This window comes from Malaclemys terrapin, chromosome 13 (assembly GCF_027887155.1).
Source record: "Malaclemys terrapin pileata isolate rMalTer1 chromosome 13, rMalTer1.hap1, whole genome shotgun sequence".
Taxonomy (NCBI): domain Eukaryota; kingdom Metazoa; phylum Chordata; order Testudines; family Emydidae; genus Malaclemys; species Malaclemys terrapin.
The window spans coordinates 12371266-12389904 of NC_071517.1; the positions used below are offsets into that span (position 1 = coordinate 12371266).

General features: G+C 38.8%; 1 protein-coding gene across 7 annotated transcripts in view; it reads left to right on the forward strand.

Moving 5' to 3' along the window:
• Positions 1 to 18639, forward strand: part of MBTD1 (mbt domain containing 1) — a 55029-nt gene that overhangs the window by 13589 nt on the left and 22801 nt on the right. For all 7 annotated transcript variants that reach the window (XM_054047396.1, XM_054047397.1, XM_054047398.1 and 4 more), the window contains 8 exons: positions 7849 to 7966; positions 9892 to 10026; positions 10541 to 10629; positions 11888 to 12122; positions 13646 to 13701; positions 14008 to 14112; positions 15004 to 15151; positions 18151 to 18233. In XM_054047396.1, the coding sequence (XP_053903371.1) occupies positions 7849 to 7966; positions 9892 to 10026; positions 10541 to 10629; positions 11888 to 12122; positions 13646 to 13701; positions 14008 to 14112; positions 15004 to 15151; positions 18151 to 18233 (969 nt within the window). The remainder of the gene's footprint in view (positions 1 to 7848; positions 7967 to 9891; positions 10027 to 10540; positions 10630 to 11887; positions 12123 to 13645; positions 13702 to 14007; positions 14113 to 15003; positions 15152 to 18150; positions 18234 to 18639) is intronic.

Below are 18639 nucleotides of genomic sequence, written 5' to 3' on the forward strand. Positions count from 1 at the left end.
ATGATGGAAACTACCTATTAGACCAAGTCATACCTCTTGCAGCACGTATAAAATTGGTCTTTATTTCTTAATCAGATTCAGAGGCCTGGTCCCCACTAAGCCCCCACTTCGGACTAAGGTACGCAAATTCAGCTACGTTAATAACGTAGCTGAATTCGAAGTACCTTAGTCCAAACTTACCGCGGGTCCAGACGCAGCAGGAAGGCTCCCCCGTCGATGCCGCGTACTCCTCTCGGCGAGCTGGAGTACCGGCGTCGACAGCGAGCATTTCCGTGATCCATTTATCGCGTCTTAACCAGATGCGATAAATCGATCCCAGAACATCGATTGCCTGCCGCCGGACCCTCCGGTAAGTGAAGACGTACCCTTAGTGTCAGCTATGTTACTTGGGGGGCAAAAAGAGAATTTCTGTAGTTATGAAGATAAAGCTATTCTTCACTTTCTTTTTCTTTGTACATAGCATTATGGAAGTACAAAAATTGCTTAGTTATGCATTAAACAACTCAGATATAAGCTTCTGTCAGCGGTATGTGGTTTTTTTGGCTACAACAGACAATATTAAATTAATATTTTAGATAGCACATCTGTATGTTTCAGAAACATTTTAGAAGATATTCTTTAAGAGCTGTATGTGCAAGTTACATCCATATTTTAAAAAATCCTTTCTTCATGTCTGCAAAATAAATTCATTAGGGCTGGTCACAAATTTTCAGTCAAAAAGGGGTTTTTAATGGAAATTGGGTTTTTGAGAGAGTGAAAATTTTCATGGAAAGCACCTGCTTTCCTAGATAGCTTCTGGTTTATTTTACTTGTATAATGGGAAAACTGAAACTTTTTAGCTGAAAGCTAAAACTTTTAGTTTCTTTCATGAAAAGTCAAATTTTTCTGTCAAAATTTTCAATGAAAATGGATTTATTTTGGTGGGTTCTGGGCTAAGGTGATACAGGGGGAGGTTTTTGTTGAAATTTTCCATGGGAGAAAACTAACTAAAAACATTTTCCACCCAGATCTAAAATTTATGCTGGATGTTGCAAGGTGCAGTGCACTGTCAATTCCTAAGTGAGTGGGAACTGAGGGCACTCACACTTTGCTGAATTGAGCCCTTCATGCTTAAGGGCCTTATTGTTGCACAGAACGAAGCTCTGGAGTAGTATAGCTTTGTGATTCAGTGCCAAAATCCACGTGCTTGAACAAGCATTTCTTCATTCTGGTTTCACAATATTGTACATGCTATAAAAAGTAATTTCATTAGTGCATAGTGAAAGGTAGTGTTAAGATGAGCCTGTGAGCAACAGCAAATGCTAAATGACAAGCAGTATAATTAATTGTGCTTTCAAATATAACTGAAGAACATTTCCATTGGAAAAATCTCGTGTGTGTGTGTGCAAGTAAAACGGTGTAAGCTGTGCACTGTTGTTGTTTTTGACAGCTTTGTTCCATACTCTGGAACATCTCAAAGATAATGTAACTGACTTAGGAAAAATCTGAAATAATTGAATGAATGGCCTGTTCACAGTATTATGCTACTTAATTTTTAAAGATTTAATTACATTTTGGTATCGTACTGCTGAACAGATGAATTAGAATATAGTACATCAGTAACTTGAAATACACACTATATTCATACTTATACTTTATCCTGAATTTTACACAGCTGTGTGGTGTTGGCAGTGCTGAAGAACAATCGGTATACTACTACCTACGTACTTGGAACTGAAACCTATTTCTTCTTCCTGCCCTCAGTATTCCTGAAAGGTCTCTTGTAGGTTCTCACTTCCTTAGTGGAGTTCTTGGGCATTGTTCAGCATACTATAGGTCTGATTTGGTATTCAGTTTTGCTCTACACCATTCTTCAAAGAACATAGTATAAACTATTCATCAAAGAATCTGTAGGCATATCACTCCTCTTCCCTTTTTGGAACAAAGTCCTCTTATGATTTGTGGGTTGTTTTTTTTTTTGTTTGCTTGGTTTTTGGTTTTGTTTGCTCTTAAAAATTATTATTTAACACCCCCAGACAGCATCATAGAATTTTTCTTTCCATAAACACAGAAACAAAATAATCATACGTCTTTCATAGGGCTGGTCTTCACTGCGGGGAGATTGATGCTGCTGCAAACGATGCAGCAGGGATCGATTTAGCGGGTCTAGTGAAGACCCACTAAATCGACCGCAGAGGGCTCTCCGGTCGATCCTGGTACTCCAGCTCCCCGAGAAGATTAAGGTAAGTCGACGGGAGAGTGTCTCCCGTCGACGCAGCGCAGTGAAGACACTGGGGCAAGTCGACCTAAGCTACGTCAACTCCAGCTACGTTATTCACATAGCTGGAATAATGTAACTTAGGTTGACACACCCTGGTAGTGAAGACAGGCTCTAGGTATAGGGGAAATTTTATATTAATTTTTCTGCAACAGCGCACCTCCACTTGTGCTTCCAGTCTTGGAAGCTGTGTGGATTTTTATCACTGAGTCACTTATGATATCTCAGAACCTGCACCATGCATATGCAACAGCTTCCACCATTGGTAGCACCAGTGGAACTGTACTAGTGTGGAAAAATGCCTGCAAATTTTTCCAGTGTTGTTGTACTGTAAGGGTAGTTGGACTTCAAATTAGTGATTGACTTGTGGTTTGGTAAGGCATTAAGCTACCTTTCCACAACTTCTGTATCCAACTGGCTCAGAAATAAAGAATTCAAAGTTATAAGAGCATTTGTTTTTCAATTAGAATAGAAAATGGTTTGTTGAGGGGAAACTAATAACCCAATACTTAGACACATCCAAGTCTTTATATAGATTCTTAATGGATGATTTATCCAGGGTGCTAAATTCAAAACCTTCATGGTTTTGGGGGACAATTGTACTGAAACATTTGAAGGCTATACCCTTAAAAAAAAAAAAAAAAAAAAAATCTGATAGCTGTCCCCATGTTGCTTCAAAGGACATCTGCCTTAAAAAATAAAAACACTATTCATATTATCCTGCTAATTGAGCACCACTTATTTTTTTACTGAGTCTAATATATATTCCCTGACATCAGGAAGTCTTTTCATCAGTAATAAGAATTTGTAACAAAACATAAAACTTTTGTTTTTGTCTATCTGAAAAGTTATTGAGCACTGTTTTCTTTGTATTTCATCTTTTATAGTAGGACTTCTGTATAAGTATGTATCTTAATACTTGACTAGGTTTGTTAACCCAAACAATAAGCGCTTACATTTTTTTTTAGAATTAACAAGTGCTTAGTATCAGAGGGGTAGCCGTGTTAGTCTGGATCTGTAAAAAGCAACAGAGGACTCTCAAGTGCTTAGTGTTGCCCAAGACATAAGAGGCCTGATTCTTAGAGGTTTGAAACACCTGCCACTCTACTTAATGTGAGTTGAAATCTGAAAATCAGGCCTCTCTTATTTAGGTGACTGACTTTAGGCAATCAAGTTTGAACATTTTGACCTTTAGGTTCTAGTAGTCTCCTATGCCTAAAGTACATTAACACAGTTCCATAACCCTAATCTGCTGGTGTTTACTTACCACTTATGTGTTAAGGATATGAATGCACATTCCACATCCACAAGACCAAACTAAATACATCTAGGGCCTAATCCCGTTCCAGTTAAGGTCAATAGGACTAACCACATGAGTAAAGAGTACTCAGTAGAGTAAGATTTTGCGGTATCTGTCCTTAAATTTGCCATTGGGTGAAAATATCTGGCTACTTGGGCTCTAGCTGGTTGGGTGGGGCAGGGTTAAACAACAGATAAGCAGTTATTAGATCCCATTTGTCTTGATAGTTTTGAATGGAAATGTTTTTGTCTAATGATTCAATAGTTTTCAGCAGTTCAAGTGTGCATTTGTCTTTCTCAGTGCTCAATATTGAATGCCTAATGTAAGAGTCTATTTCCCTTCAGTGCGGTTTGCTTTAATGGAAGCCCTACCTGCACATGGAGAGGAAACTGTAATCTTTAGTGTATTTTGATGATGCTTGAAATTCTACTGTGCATTTCTGTATTGCTTTATAGCCAAGCTTTTCTGTGTTTCACTTATCTGTCTCAGACACATTGTATTATGCCCATTTTACAGGGGGATAAACTTAGATGTAAAGTTGTGAAAAGTAATGTATTTAATGTGATACAGTAAGTTGGTGGCAGAGCCATGAGTAGAATTTGTGCATCTGGACTCTTTTTCCTCTTGTCACTGAATCACAATCTCTCACATTTCTGTTTTGTATCTGGTAGTCTGCAAAATCCAGTCCAATATTTAAATCCATCGGACCTCTACAGCAATAGTAATTTAGTATAATCCATCATCACTAGATAGGCTTGGTATTTCTTTTCCCATTTGTGATTTTTGTAACTAACCTAAATTCTTGTTTCATTTTCCTTGATTTCTAAAAAGAGCTTACTTTTCTCCAATAGTCATTAAAAAATAGGGAGAGTTCATCAAATGTTCCTAGTGAGCACAGCAAGGATAATGTTGAGTCTCTAGTCAATACTTGCTATTAGGCAACTTAATGTACAAGATCAGTATTCATGTTTTTTTCACCCTGTTGCCAATATAAAGCTCACAGGTTTATCTGGTGGTATATGTTGCAAAATCCCTTTCAGATTAATATTATTTTAGAATGAAATATTTTCATTTTCCCATTAAAAAGAAGTCCAATTGTTAGTTCTCTGATTAAAAAGTGGCATTCTCAGTTTGTACACTAGGTGGCACTGCTGTACTTCTAATCTTCCTTTCCCATCCTTTCTCTTGTTACCTTCTGTGTAGATACTATCTACACACATGGTATCCGGATACTGTCCTCATATATTTCAGGAATCTGCAGCATCTCTTTGCATTTAACCCTCTGAGTCCAAGTTTCATATCCGAATCCTAGAAGGGCAACCCTAAAGGCATCCTGGGCCTAGAGAAATCAGGTGTTCCCCAAAAGGTTTCAGGTGTTCCCCAAAAGGTTTCTGTACAAATAGACAGCCAAGCTGAGATGCTTATCATGTAGGGAGTCACAAGGTCAGCCTTTTCAACTTAGGAAACCCTGGAGGTTTGAATTTGGATGGTGTCCAACAGGACCTTCCTGATTGCAACTTACCTTGCAGGGAAGGCGACTGTCACTCTCAGATTAACCCTCACGAGTGGTCCCTGGATCAGGAAGTGGTGAACCAGATCTTCCTTGATTGGGGAGGAACCTGAGGTGGATCTATTCGTCATGAGTCTGAAAGGTAAATTTGTTCTTAGCTGTAAATTTATGGTTCTGCTAGTTCATACTATGCCAATCCAGACTTCAGAGTTACCCCCCATTCAGTAAGCAAATGAATAAGATTTAGAACTTACATAGTGCTTTAAGTTTCTTTTCAAAGCACTGTACAAACATTGATTAGTCAGATGAAGAGAGAGAAGACATGAAGGAAGATGGCTATCATAGCCCTGCGTTACCTAATCTTCCTCCTTTAAGAACATTCATTAGGTGAGGAAAAAAAAGAAATACAGTATATTAGATATATTGTATACCATCGTTGACTACAATAATAATACTTAGCTCTTATAAAGTGATCATTACCCAGGATGGCTCTCTTCTAAAGGGTGAGCCATATGGATTGGTGTAGGAGAAACTAGCAGAACCACTGTTTTCACAGACAAGGACAAATTTAACTTTCTGCTATTTACCCCTATACCAATCCACAATCTAGAAATATAAAATCTTTGTGCCAACTCAGATATTGGTTGACCTGCGGAGAGGAGAAAAAAAAAGCCCTGACAATTTCAGTTCTTGGGTTCTCTGGATCAACTAAAAAATAACTTATTTTTAAACAAAAGGCTGTGTACCGTATCAGATCATTTCAGATATTAACACTCTTAGCTGTTTGGACCCAAGGCTATAGACAGTATACAAGGCTACAGACAGTCCATAAATGTAAGTTTTAAAAAGCTTATTTTCCCCTTCCTTTTCTAAAAAGCCACAGGTGTAAATTTAGATCTAATAGAAGTTGTGTAGTTGGACCACATTGAAAGCTAAATAGAGGAAGAGCTCCCTAAAATGTCAAAGTGAAAGAACAATATGTCAGAGCTGACTAAACAGTAGCTTGATTGGGTTATCCTCCTAGATGGAGAGAAATCCAACTGTAGAAAATTGCATTTGTTTATACATAAATAAACTTCCTTCAAGTTATTTCTCTGTGTCCAATGGCCAAAGGGAGAGCCCTACAGTCTATAATGGTGTAGGAGATATAGTAGAACATGAAAAGACCAGGCTTCAAGAAAAAGAAATTTGCCATATTTGTAATGGATATGTCTTCCCTTACTGGGGAAAACAGTTCATGCAGTCTGTCCACCAATACTCTGAGTAGTAAGGGTATCCTGTGTTCCCCCGTAGTATAAATTTGACGTTCACTGTTGCTAGGTGGCCATAGCTGATCTCCAGCAGACTTCCAGATTCTAAGCATTCAGAACTAGGGAACTCTTCTTCCCCTCTCTTTCACAGCTTAGCTTCTGAGAGGCTGGGGACTGAATACTGTGGTCTTTCCAGTGAATTGTGTTCAAGTCCTGTGTGTTTGCAAGGAGACTAGTAAAAAGGCATAGAGCCTTAAATGAAAGATGTTTGCTGCCTGATGTGGTACAAAACTAGTAAATTCCTTCATTTGCCCACACAAAATCTGCTTAGATACTGTCTGCACTGTTCAGGGTCTGTTCCTCTCAGTACATCTTTTGGTGTGGATTTGGCTACTATTCTGAATTTTCAAAAATCTGAATACCTGTTTCTGGGTAGTCTCTATTTTAAAAAAGGACAGTGAGTCCATGTTAAAGAAGAAACTTAAGACAATTCTGTTTTCATGTGGTGTGATAACACTATTCTCAATAACTACATAGCTACTAGTTGCGTTATGTGATAGTTGCAAGCTGTAACTTTTTACATGGAAGATTCTAATTCTGCTGCTAATAACCTTGGCTTAGTGAACTATAAGTTCTAGTGACTGTTCAGCATCACACTCTTTCACTGTTCCCACAACACCTCCTTTGACTAGTTAGTTATCGATCAAGTATCTTTTCCTCATGTCCAACCTAATGAAACTTCCCTTCACGAACTGAATGTAAAAGGACATTTGGCTTCTATCAACAATTTTCCAAAAACCCTTAAAGTCCATTCAGCTTTTTGTTGTTGCTGCTGCTAACACATCAGTCTAAACTTTCAAAGCAGTGCAATTTCCATTGCTATTCATGGGAATTGTGCAGCTGACTTAGACTGCATCTCTCATTGTTCTTAACTGATGAGATGATCACTTAAAGGCCTTGCGAAAACCCATTCCTATAAAGGCACGTGAACTGCATTAACCAGTGGGAGATAAACCCCGTCCTATTAAATCTGCAGAAAAGATTCAAGGAGAGTTCTGAAAAGAAATTACTGCTGTAGAGACTATGGGTCAGATTGTTATATCTGTGGCACATGTATTAATCCAAAGAAATTTTACTAAAGTCAGAGTTGCTGTGGATTTACAACAATGTCACTGAGATCAGATCCTAGCTTTGGATTGAAACATGTTGTGGAATGATGCTGGGTTGAGAGTATGTATAATTTACTAGTGCTTGTGTTTTGCAACTATTAAATTGAGAGTCACAGAACTGCTGAAATATTCTAGCAGTAGTAATTGTATAACAAAATTCCTTATAAATTGTGAGAAGAAAACCAAACTTGATTTTTCAGAGTTCTCATTCTCTAAATATGTGTTTGTGTGTATCATTTGTATTGAGTTTTTCCAATTTTTGCAGGTCATTGATAAAGCTTTAATAAAACAAAAATGAATATTTCACTTTCAAATGGAATAAAGAGATGTGATTTTCCCCTCCCCTCTAACTTAAATGACAGGCACCCATGGGGACATGCTGGGGTGATATCTCGGAAGGAGTGCGAGTGGAAGTTCCGAACACAGACTGCAGCCTACCTACCAAAGTCTTCTGGATAGCTGGAATTGTGAAATTAGCAGGTTAACTTTTTTTTTTTTTTTTTTTTTTTCAGATCATATGTATTAAAATGATTGCAATGATAATTGTATTGGGGAAGTCTCAATTCAGGGAACTGAGCAATTTCTTTTAAAAGCAAGAAGGATTTGTAGAGATAAATATAGGATTTAAGAAGCTATCCTAGTAGTATCTAGAAAGTAATTCAGTGTTCGTTCTGAGTACTATAATCTGTAGTTGTGTTTGGGGGGGGGGGGAAAGGGTTGTTTTAAAGAGAAAAAGATTTAGCTGAAAATGTATTCATGCATATGAAGTAATAACTAATACAAAGCCTGCTATTCCTCCAGTTGAAGTCAATGAGAGCAGTAGTGGGCTGCCACTCAGAGCTATAACACTAAGATAAATGTTGTAAGATGTTGCAACTGTCTCCTTTGATATGCTGTGGGCTTTCAACTCCAGTTTGCTTCAGTGGGAGTTGAAGGTGCTTATTACTTCATTGCACTGAATCCTAAATTACCATATATACTCAATCATAAGCCAGTTCATTTATAAGCTGATGTCACCCCCCCGGTCCCTCAAGATGGCTAAGTAAAAATGGAAAAATTTTATGAACCATTTATAAGCTGACTCTATAATTCAGGGGTCTGAAACTTTGGCTCCCGGCCCATCAGGATAAGCCACTGGCAGGCTGAGATGGTTTGTTTACCTTGAGTGTCCGCAGGCACGGAGGTAAACCTAAGTAAACAAAATGTCCCAGCCCACCAGCGACTTAGCCTGATGGCCCAGGACAGCAACTGGTGGGGAAATTTTGGGGAGGGGGGAGAAGCTATGGGTCAGGGGAGTAACCCCTGTGACCACCCCCCACATGACCCCACCCCTAATCTGGGACCTCCCCACATGATTCCTCCCTGCCCCACCCCTAGCCCGGGACCCCCACACTCTCCCCTTCCCACCTTACCTGAGGTGGGCCAGGGGAAGATGTCTCTGGCCTGGCCGGAGCTGCTCCAGCAGGCCGGGCAGTGTGGCCGCAGCCTGCCAGCCCTGGAGCTGCAACTGCTTCAGAGGCTGGGGGGAGAGCAGCATGGCCAGAAGAGGAGAGACTCTGGCCCCGCCTCTTCCCTTCTGGGTCTGCTGGCTGTGCTGCCCCCTCTGTTGGGGTGCGGGGGGGGAGAGGGCTTTGTCCCACCTCTCCCCCTCTCTATACTCGTTCATAAGCCGACCCCCTTTTCTGATGCTTTACTAAAAAAGTTCAGCTTATGAACGAGTATATATGGTAATCATTTAGCAAATGTCTACATAAAAGCTTCCACTATCAACAGTTTTCTTTGAAGATGCTTTTCACCACACACAGATTATGTATGAATCTTTATCCTTGAAGAGGTAATAAGGGAGAGAAACTCCCACCTGCAGACTTCCAAACTCCTCAGTTTTTCTCCTGCTCAGGTGTTAAACTCTGCTGGTTGGGCCTGTTTTGCGTTGGCCCAGTTTTCAGGGAACAGCTTCCTCACATTATGGATGATTCAGGATCAGGAAATATGAAATCAAATAGCTCCAGATCAGTGAACTCATAAATTCCACTACTGATCTTCTTTCTTACAAAGTTAAAGGTTGCATAGTTAAACACTCAAAAGTCAAGGACTGCATACATTATAATTAAACACACTTCCTCTGCATATTCAATACAACAATCTTTAATTATAAGGTCATATACTATATCTCAAATGCGATATACACATTTTCCTACTATATAAGATACACATGCATAGTACCTCAGAACGGTTTTTTTATTTTTTTGCATTGATACTAACTTACCTTCAAGTCCTGCAAGATGCCTTCTGAATCATATAGACTAAAAAATTCAGTGAACATGCATTATGCTGGGTGGAATAGTATTAACCTTTTATAACCTCACTCAGCTATAGCTTTTAAACATGGGATTGCTCTCTTTCAGGCTACAATGCTTTGCTGAGATATGAAGGGTTTGAAAACGATTCAAGTGTTGACTTCTGGTGCAACGTGTGTGGGTCTGACATCCACCCAGTTGGTTGGTGTGCAGCTAGTGGGAAGCCTCTAGTCCCACCTAGAAGTATGTAAATATTAGCACTCCTAATTCAGTAATAGAGATTGTAATCTTCTACATTTAATTGAATTCATTGTGATTCAGATGTCAAATTGATATGGCTCTCATTTACGAATCGTATCTAAAGTTGTGAATAAATCTTATTGCCTATGGGTCAATGAGGACCTGATCCTGCGGATCTTCACAGGAAATACCCCTTACTCGTGTGAATAAGGGTCATTAAGATCAGATCCTAAGTAATTAAATTCATCAGTTGCTAAAGCATACTGTGTTTTATTTAATCTATTCTTCATTAAAATCTTAGGTCAGCTTCTGCCCCAAAATAAACACACATACAGTTGTGAAACTGGAGCAGAATTCAGCCTTTAAGGCTGTTGATACGTTTTAATTATTCTGATATTTTCATTCAGTATTTTAATAATCATTTTATATTGTTTTACAAATACTGTCTTTAACTTTGTATCTCTAATAGATTAACTTAATTAGTAATCATTGACTTTCCCCCCTTTATTTGCAACAGCAATCCAACACAAATACACAAACTGGAAAGCTTTTCTCGTGAAGCGACTTACTGGTGCCAAAACTCTTCCTCCTGACTTTTCTCAGAAGGTAAATTGATGTGATATAAATAATGTAATATAAACACAACCTATTACTGTGTGAGGAAGTGAACTGTTTTGCAATGGCACTTTGGCCCCTCTTGTGGAGGAAGATAGAACTGCAGCTACTCCCTTTGCCTTACCTCTTCAGTGGCTACATCAGCGGTTCTCAACCCGTGGCCCATGGGCTCAGCTATGTGCTAAAGCCGTGGGCTCTCTGCCGTCTAGCGGGGCTCTGGGCTCCCAGCCACGCGGTGGGGTTGGGGTCCTGGCTGCCTCCAAACCCTGCATGGCGGGAGTCAGGGTCCCCACGCAGCAGGGTCGGGGTCCCTGCCCCACTCCTGGCCCCACTCTGCGAAGGGGTCTCTGGGCAGAGGGCGATGAGCATAGGGGTTTGTGTGTGGGGGAGGTTAAGTGGAGGGCACTGGTTCTCAACCTGTGGCCCAGGTAACACTTTGTGGGCCGCATGCGGCCCAAGATGATAAATAGGTTCAGAATCACTGTGTTAGATATACATCACAGAGGGACACAGATGTTCTCTAATTTTTTTAAATATCAGAGGGGTAGCCGTATTTAGTCTGTATCCACAAAAACAATGTGGAGTCCGGTGGCACCTTAAAGACTAACAGATTTATTTGGGCATAAGCTTTAGTGGGTAAAAAACCCACTTCATCAGATGCATGGAGTGAAAATTACAGAAGTAGGCATAAATATACTGACACATGAAGAGAAGGGAGTTATCTTACGTGCCAGTATATTTATGCCTGCATCTGTAATTTTCACTCAATGCATCTGAAGAAGTGGGTTTTTACCCACAAAAGCTTATGCCCAAATAAATCTGTGTCTTTAAGGTGTGACCGGACTCCTCATAATTTTTAAAAAATCGTGCACTTTGTGTATGTAGGAAAATAAACAAAAACTGGTTTGTATTCATCTCACATTACAAATTAACTGTTGTTCTGCAAGGTATCATCTGATTATCAATCACTGATGACCTAGCCAACTCCCATTAAAGTTGATGGAAACACTCCATTAACTTCAGTGGGAGTTGGATCGGGGCCTTCCTTACATAATATAGCTATACCATTCCAGGTTATTTTTTGTGAGAAGTTCACTTTATGGATCTTACCATTATTACATCATCCTGATATAGGCAGGAGAAAATGTTCATGGTGGTTTTTGCAGCAAAGAAACTGGAGACTGAATTTAGTGGAAGGTGCTTTAATAGCAGATGACAGGTGACTAAACATTTTCCCTATTATTTTAAGGTGTCAGAAAGTATGCAGTATCCTTTCAAACCTTCCATGAGAGTAGAAGTTGTTGACAAAACACATCTCTGTCGAACACGGGTAGCAGTTGTAGACAGTGTAATTGGAGGACGATTAAGATTGGTATATGAAGAAAGTGAAGACAAAACGGATGATTTCTGGTGCCATATGTACAGCCCACTCATTCATCACATTGGTTGGTCCCGAAGTATAGGACATCGGTTCAAAAGATCTGGTAAGCAAGTTGTGTTGCAAAGATACCTTGTCAGCAGTACAGGCTTACTTGAAAGATACTTCATGCAATGATTTGGCTAAAAGGAGCAAGCTGGCTGAAAAAGCTTCTAATTCAAGTAATTATATCTTCAAAAACGTATGCACTGGTGCTAATCAAGACTTTTTTTCAGCCACTAGGTCTCCGCTCCATATGGCTTAGTTTTAAAAACTATTATCAGTGTTTCCTTCAGGGTTTGGAAGAGCTCGGGTAAACTTCAATGAGGCACCATCCATGAGACCGTATCTAGGAATGTTTACAATATAAGCTAGAGTAAACAATGGTTTCTGTAGACAAAGCCCAATGTTCTATGTATTTAGCATGTCTTGTTGCTGGCACCCTGGAATTACACAGCACTGCCCCACCAGCTGCCACCACCTACGTGGTACAGTTAAGTCAGCACAAGTATTGCTTGTGTTATTGATTTAATTCAGTTTATTTTGTTCTGACCTCAACCTTTGGGCGTGCTTTATATTTTTGTATGGCAACATGTAACTGCATTGCAGAAGTTGTCAGAAGAGGGACAGAAAAGTAGAGGCTGACAGATGTGTAGTGGAGTTTTGATCACCTAAAATCAGAACATTTCTAGTTTTTTAAATATTTTGTCATCTTAATGAGAAATTAACATTGTCTGTTGCTAAGACTCTTTGCTCCTTTGCACATAAGCCACTCCTCTGTAACATAGAACAGGAATAAAACAGCTCCACGTTGCACCAGCTTTGGACACTATAATATCAATATTTTTAATGGTTGGAAACCTTCATTGAAATCAATATAAAAATAAAAGGGAAACAGTTAAAAGAAATCATGCTCAGGACTGCTTCCTGGAAATGGACCTAAAAGCTTTTCACAAAGCTGCTGGAATTCATTTCAGAGAAGAGGATCCAACCAGTAGCTGCAAACTCCTGCAAAGATCAGGCGGCTCCTCTGTTATAGGATCCTATCAGAGCTATGGATCCCACCACACGACAAAAACGTTTCACAAAAACAAGAATTTCTAGTACAAAAATGAGGTAACAAACAGCATGACTACAACACTAGGATGTTTTAAATCCAAATTTAATTATATTAAGCCTTGAAGTCACTCATGTGTATAAGTCCTCAATTTGTCAGTTCTCTGCTTGAACTCTACTGAGAATGCAAACTAGTTTGACTTGTCAAACTTCTGCAAAAGCTTATATGTATTTCACTGACACTTTTGTGCTATAATCAAGTGCTTCTGGGTATCTGTTTTCTGAATGCTGTCATATCTCTTGTCCACCAGTGTCCTCAAAATACATAAATTGCATGATTTGAGCTCCATTCCCAAATTGTCTAGGTGGCATACTGCTGTGGCCTCTTTATACACTTTGGGCCCACATGTTTGTAAAGTTATGACTGCCTTAAATGGTACAATGTCAGGAAAAGGTGCTTGTTTGTTTTTGGGGTGGGTATTATTAGTCTCTTCATGAATATTTACTGATTAATAACGTAACTGTCCCTTGTAGATATTACAAAGAAACAGGACGGACATTATGATGCACCCCCACATTTATTTGCAAAGGTAAGATTGCTAACGAGAACTCTAAGTTTGTTTACTCAGAGTTGGAAGAGGAATTTTTCATCACTTGAAGATAAAGCATAACTGAGAAATTATACCAAATTACTGTACAAAGGTCTGTCATTATTTGAAATTTTTTAAAAAAATGCTGTTAGGCATTTTGATGTAAGCAAAATTGACAGGGAGTTTGAGGTGTATTTTGGTCTGTTTGCTGCAAACTTTGTTTCATGGGTGTGGTTATGTTGTCTTATAAATCAGTTGTTCTTGTCACCTCAGCTAGCTGTGTAATGCCGTTGTATGAATCTTTAGGTAAAAGAAGTAGATCCAAGTGGAGAATGGTTCAAGGAAGGCATGAAATTGGAAGCTATTGATCCCTTAAACCTGTCTGCAATATGTGTTGCAACCATTAGGAAGGTAAGAGACTGAATTTATACTTTTGTGGAAGAATGGGACATGAATCCTGTTAATCTGAATTCCAGTCTTCTGTAATCAATACTGCTGCTAAAAACACTTTTAATAAAGGCTGATATTTTATTTAAAACAAGATTTTAAAAAAGCAATCAATGTGTTGGTCAACAGCATGTTCTCTCATCTGCTCCTTCCACATCCACCCCTTCCAATAAAAGGATAATGTGTGCAATTTGTGAATGCTTACCAATGGCTTCCATTTCTGAGCTGCTTTCCTGTTACTGGAGTATTAAGAATGGTTGATTGTTATAGTGGCAGATGAAAAGTATCTGTATGTGGCATTCACGAACGTTCAAAATTCCAGCCAGAACTTTGATTGACAAACAGTATGCCTGTAAAATTAATGTGCAATGGAACCACCTGTTAATTCTCATCTGGCTATTTTACAGACAATCTAATCCCTCCCAAAAGCTTTGGATAATACATCTGTCCAAAAATATTCCTGCCAATGTTTTTGGTTTTATAGTTGTTGTTTTTTATATATAATTTTTTTTCCCTGTGTGGAAGACCCTCACAAGCTACAAAGGAAACTAACTATACAAAGATAGAGAGAAACTGATACTACACAAAGCGCTGTCAAATATTCAAAGGAAAAAACCTGAAAACTAAAATAGTCTCTAATCTCGCTCTTCTGTTATTGTTGCCAGTTAATGATCGCAATAGCATATACAACAAAAAAATATTGGAGAGAAGTGACTTTTCTTAAGTTGACAGTGTTCCTTATACATATTTGTTTCATGTCTTACTCCGCTTTGAAACACGACATACTAAATTTCTAGCCTGGCCTTCACAGAGTATAAAGGTGCCTAATGTACAATATTGTTTTTATTTCCAAAGGTGTTAGCAGATGGATATCTAATGATCGGGATTGATGGCTCAGAAGCAGCAGACGGGTCTGACTGGTTTTGTTACCATGCCACCTCCCCTTCTATTTTCCCTGTTGGTTTCTGTGAAATTAATGCGATTGAGCTAACTCCACCCAGAGGTATTTACACTATTCTGACTAACTTCAATTTTGATTATTTTTCAGAGGTATTCTGTATAATCACATTCTTTGTTTCTTAAATCATTTTGCAGCGTTCATTTCATTTTCAGAACCATCTTGATTTCAAACAGAAACTTCAGCACTACTTTAAAATGGTCTGAAACAGGGATGTCAAACTCAATGTATAGAAGAGCCCAAATTGAATGCTTGTTTAATTCATGGGCAAATAAAGTGAGGTTTGTTTTGACTACACAAAGATTAAAGGTAGAATATGGCCATTACATAACTAAACTCTTACTGAGTAAAATTAGTTATATTCAGCATCAGTTAATGCTGGGGGGAGGGCAAGAGATGCAGAGCACTTCCAGAACTATCTCAAGAATATCCGTGCTAGGGAGTCTTGGGCCAGCAGAGGACTGGAATTATGATAGATCAATAGTCCATATTAAAAGCATTGTGAAGTGTTGCAGATTTATTAATCAGGCATGATGAATTATTCGCTTGCTAAAATGCACATAAATGTATCCTTCATATCAGTATCTGTCGGAGTGGGAGAGGGGTTCATTTTTTTTTGAACAAGGCCTAAGGAATGATTTTTATGAGCAAAACTGTGAACACCATCATACTTGTCTGCAGATGGTTTTCTGTTGACTTCATCGCTAAACTTTATTACATTACTTTAGCAACATATAAAGGGAGAGAGAGGTAATTGCATCATAGTAGATGATAGGTGCTCATTGTTTGTTTAGTTTTTTGTAAGAATTTTGTTTCTGTCCCTATTCATTCAAAATCTCTAAATTATTGGAAGGAGATGGGGGGAGCCTATATTACTGGTTAAGTGCAAGCTTCTATTGGCACTGAGTGCAGAGATTTTCTGAATATTGAGTGTACTGACAGTTGTGCCTGCAACAAAAAGAAAAACATTTCATAGCATTCCCGTTAGCTGACACGAATCTGTTGGCTTTTAGCATTTGGCGAATCCGTAGGTGAGCAGATTTACCCTTGCTTACTGGAGCTGTAATATTCAGTGCAATTACTACAGAAAAAAATCATAGGGATAATCTGACCTGCCAAAAACATATAGTCCATCCTGTGCCTTTTTAAAAAAAAAAAAAAAAGAGATTTCGGAGTCATTTACAGAATGAAAATTTAATAATGACAAAATGTGTGTCTGTACACACTCTGGTAAAACCAGACTTTTAAATGGACGATACACTACAGATGATAGATGCCTGTCTTTGAATAATCCTGAGTAAATGTTTATTCTTTAATCACTGAGCCTATGACAGAAGGTGAACTTCTGTTAATATCATTTAATATACTGCCGTGTTTCTTACATCGGGGCAGCTCTCCTCCTTTTCTGCTTTTGTCTGCATTTCTTCTCTTTCTCTCTTTAGAATTCTCGATAGCAATCCTGTATCATCCATTGCTAGACTATTCTTATAAATCATATTCAGTTTTGTAAAATTTAGTTTCGTGTGTATGACTAATAAACAGCAGTAAGAATGTTCTAGAACTTTAACCTTCTTAGTAGGTTACATTATTTCTGAAGCAAATGCATTATTATAATGATCAGAGCCCCCTTAATACCTGTGAGAGGTGTGTTCTAGTGGCTAAATTATGGGAATTGGAAGTCCTGAGTTCTAATCTTCGCTCTGGGATGGGCTTCCTCTGCTCCCATCTTTCCCGTAGGCCTGTTGTGAGGATTAATTAGATAATGTGTGTGTCAGAAGATCTCTCTAATGCTAACACACAAAAAAAAATTCTTATGTGCACCTCTTGCCCTGCTATCTTGATGAATCTGCAGCCAATCAGACACGTCTGTTCGTAAGGGTGGTGTGAACTTGGCTTAATAATAATAATGGAGAGATCCCATCTCCTAGAACTGGAAGGGACCTTAAAAGGTCATAGAGTCCAGCCCCCTGCCTTCACTAGCAGGACCAAGTACTGATTTTGCCCCAGATCCCCAAGTGGTCCCCTCAAGGATTAAACTCACAACCCTGGGTTTAGCAGGCCAATGCTCAAACCACTGAGCTATCCCTCCCCCCTTGCTTGCTGCCACCTTTTCCATATTCACCTTGTTAGCTTGAAATTTTACACGGTGAAAAAAGGGGCCTTGAAACATAGGATTCAATCTTGTAAGGCACGGAGCACTCTCGGCTCCCAGTGACGTCAGTGGAAGTCGAGGATACTTGGCACCTTTCAAGACTGGGACCGGAGTTTGTTGTTAAAGTTTAATTATATGTCTGAGGACTGTAGCCCTGTCGTATTGAGCTGTGACCCAAAGTGGCAGCTTGGACTGAAACAGTGGCTTTCTCGCTCTCTCTCTTTAAATTATTCTGCTATCTTCCATCCCATCATTCCAAGCCCTCATCACCTCTTTGTTTCTCAAAATGTTTAATTCTACACACCACCACAAAGAAATCTGCAAACTATTGTTGGTTCAAGGGCCAAAATTTGAGACTTTCTGGTCTAAGAAGCTGTCGGAAGGGAAAAGTCGCCCCAAAACAGTCCTCTCTATCCCATGCAAGTTCAATAGACTAACCAAAATTAAATACATTATTGAGAAACAGTTGTCTCCTCCAGTTTATAAGGTGGAGAGAAGCTCTTCATTACCTCCATTGCTGCGTTTTCTAACCCTATGATCTCTGTTTTAAAAACACTATTTCACTGATTGTGTTTTGGCCAGTCTTCTCCAAACAAATCCAACTTTTCAAGGATAAAATTATTTTTCTCCTACAGGAAAGAGTAGATGATTTTGCAGATTTGTCTTTAGTCACATCATTATAAAAAGACTGTTATAACATTTAAAGAGGTTTTCTTCTCTGTTTGATTTGTGTGGTAGCCAATATGGAGCAAAAACTCAAATTGAGGGGAAATATTTTGATTTATGTGTCTAGCTTCTTTGTGTTTTTAGTGACAATGTAGCACTAACAGTGTTGTTTTTAAATGAACAAAGTTTGCAGTTGATGTACGAAGGTACTATTTAAAATTCACAGGTTATGCAAAACTCCCTTTCAAATGGTTTGACTACCTCAGGGAAACTGACTCTATAGCAGCACCTGTAAAACTCTTCAATAAGGTAAGATAAATCATTGGTAAAGCCAACTGTACGGCATGTGTGCTATTTACAGTGGATTTTGTGCTGTAAATTCCTGCCTGCTTGGTCCCATGAGGTTAATCAGTCTCTTCAGCTGTCTTAAATATGTTTCTTCACTTACGTGCTAATTGTTCACAAAACCAGACACAGTGATTTTTTTCAAAGTCCATGTGAGTATGCTTTGAAAAATATCTAGTAGAAATGGAAATTGGGAAATTGTTTATTAGAAATAGAAAAATTTGTGTGCATTCAGCTTGTATATTTCAGACTCTGAAAAAATCTTACTATGGAAGAAAATAGGAGCACATTAAATTACATAGATGATACCTTGGTATTCCACCATGTTTAGTTTCACCATCAGAATAATGCCACTTGAAATTAAACTTGA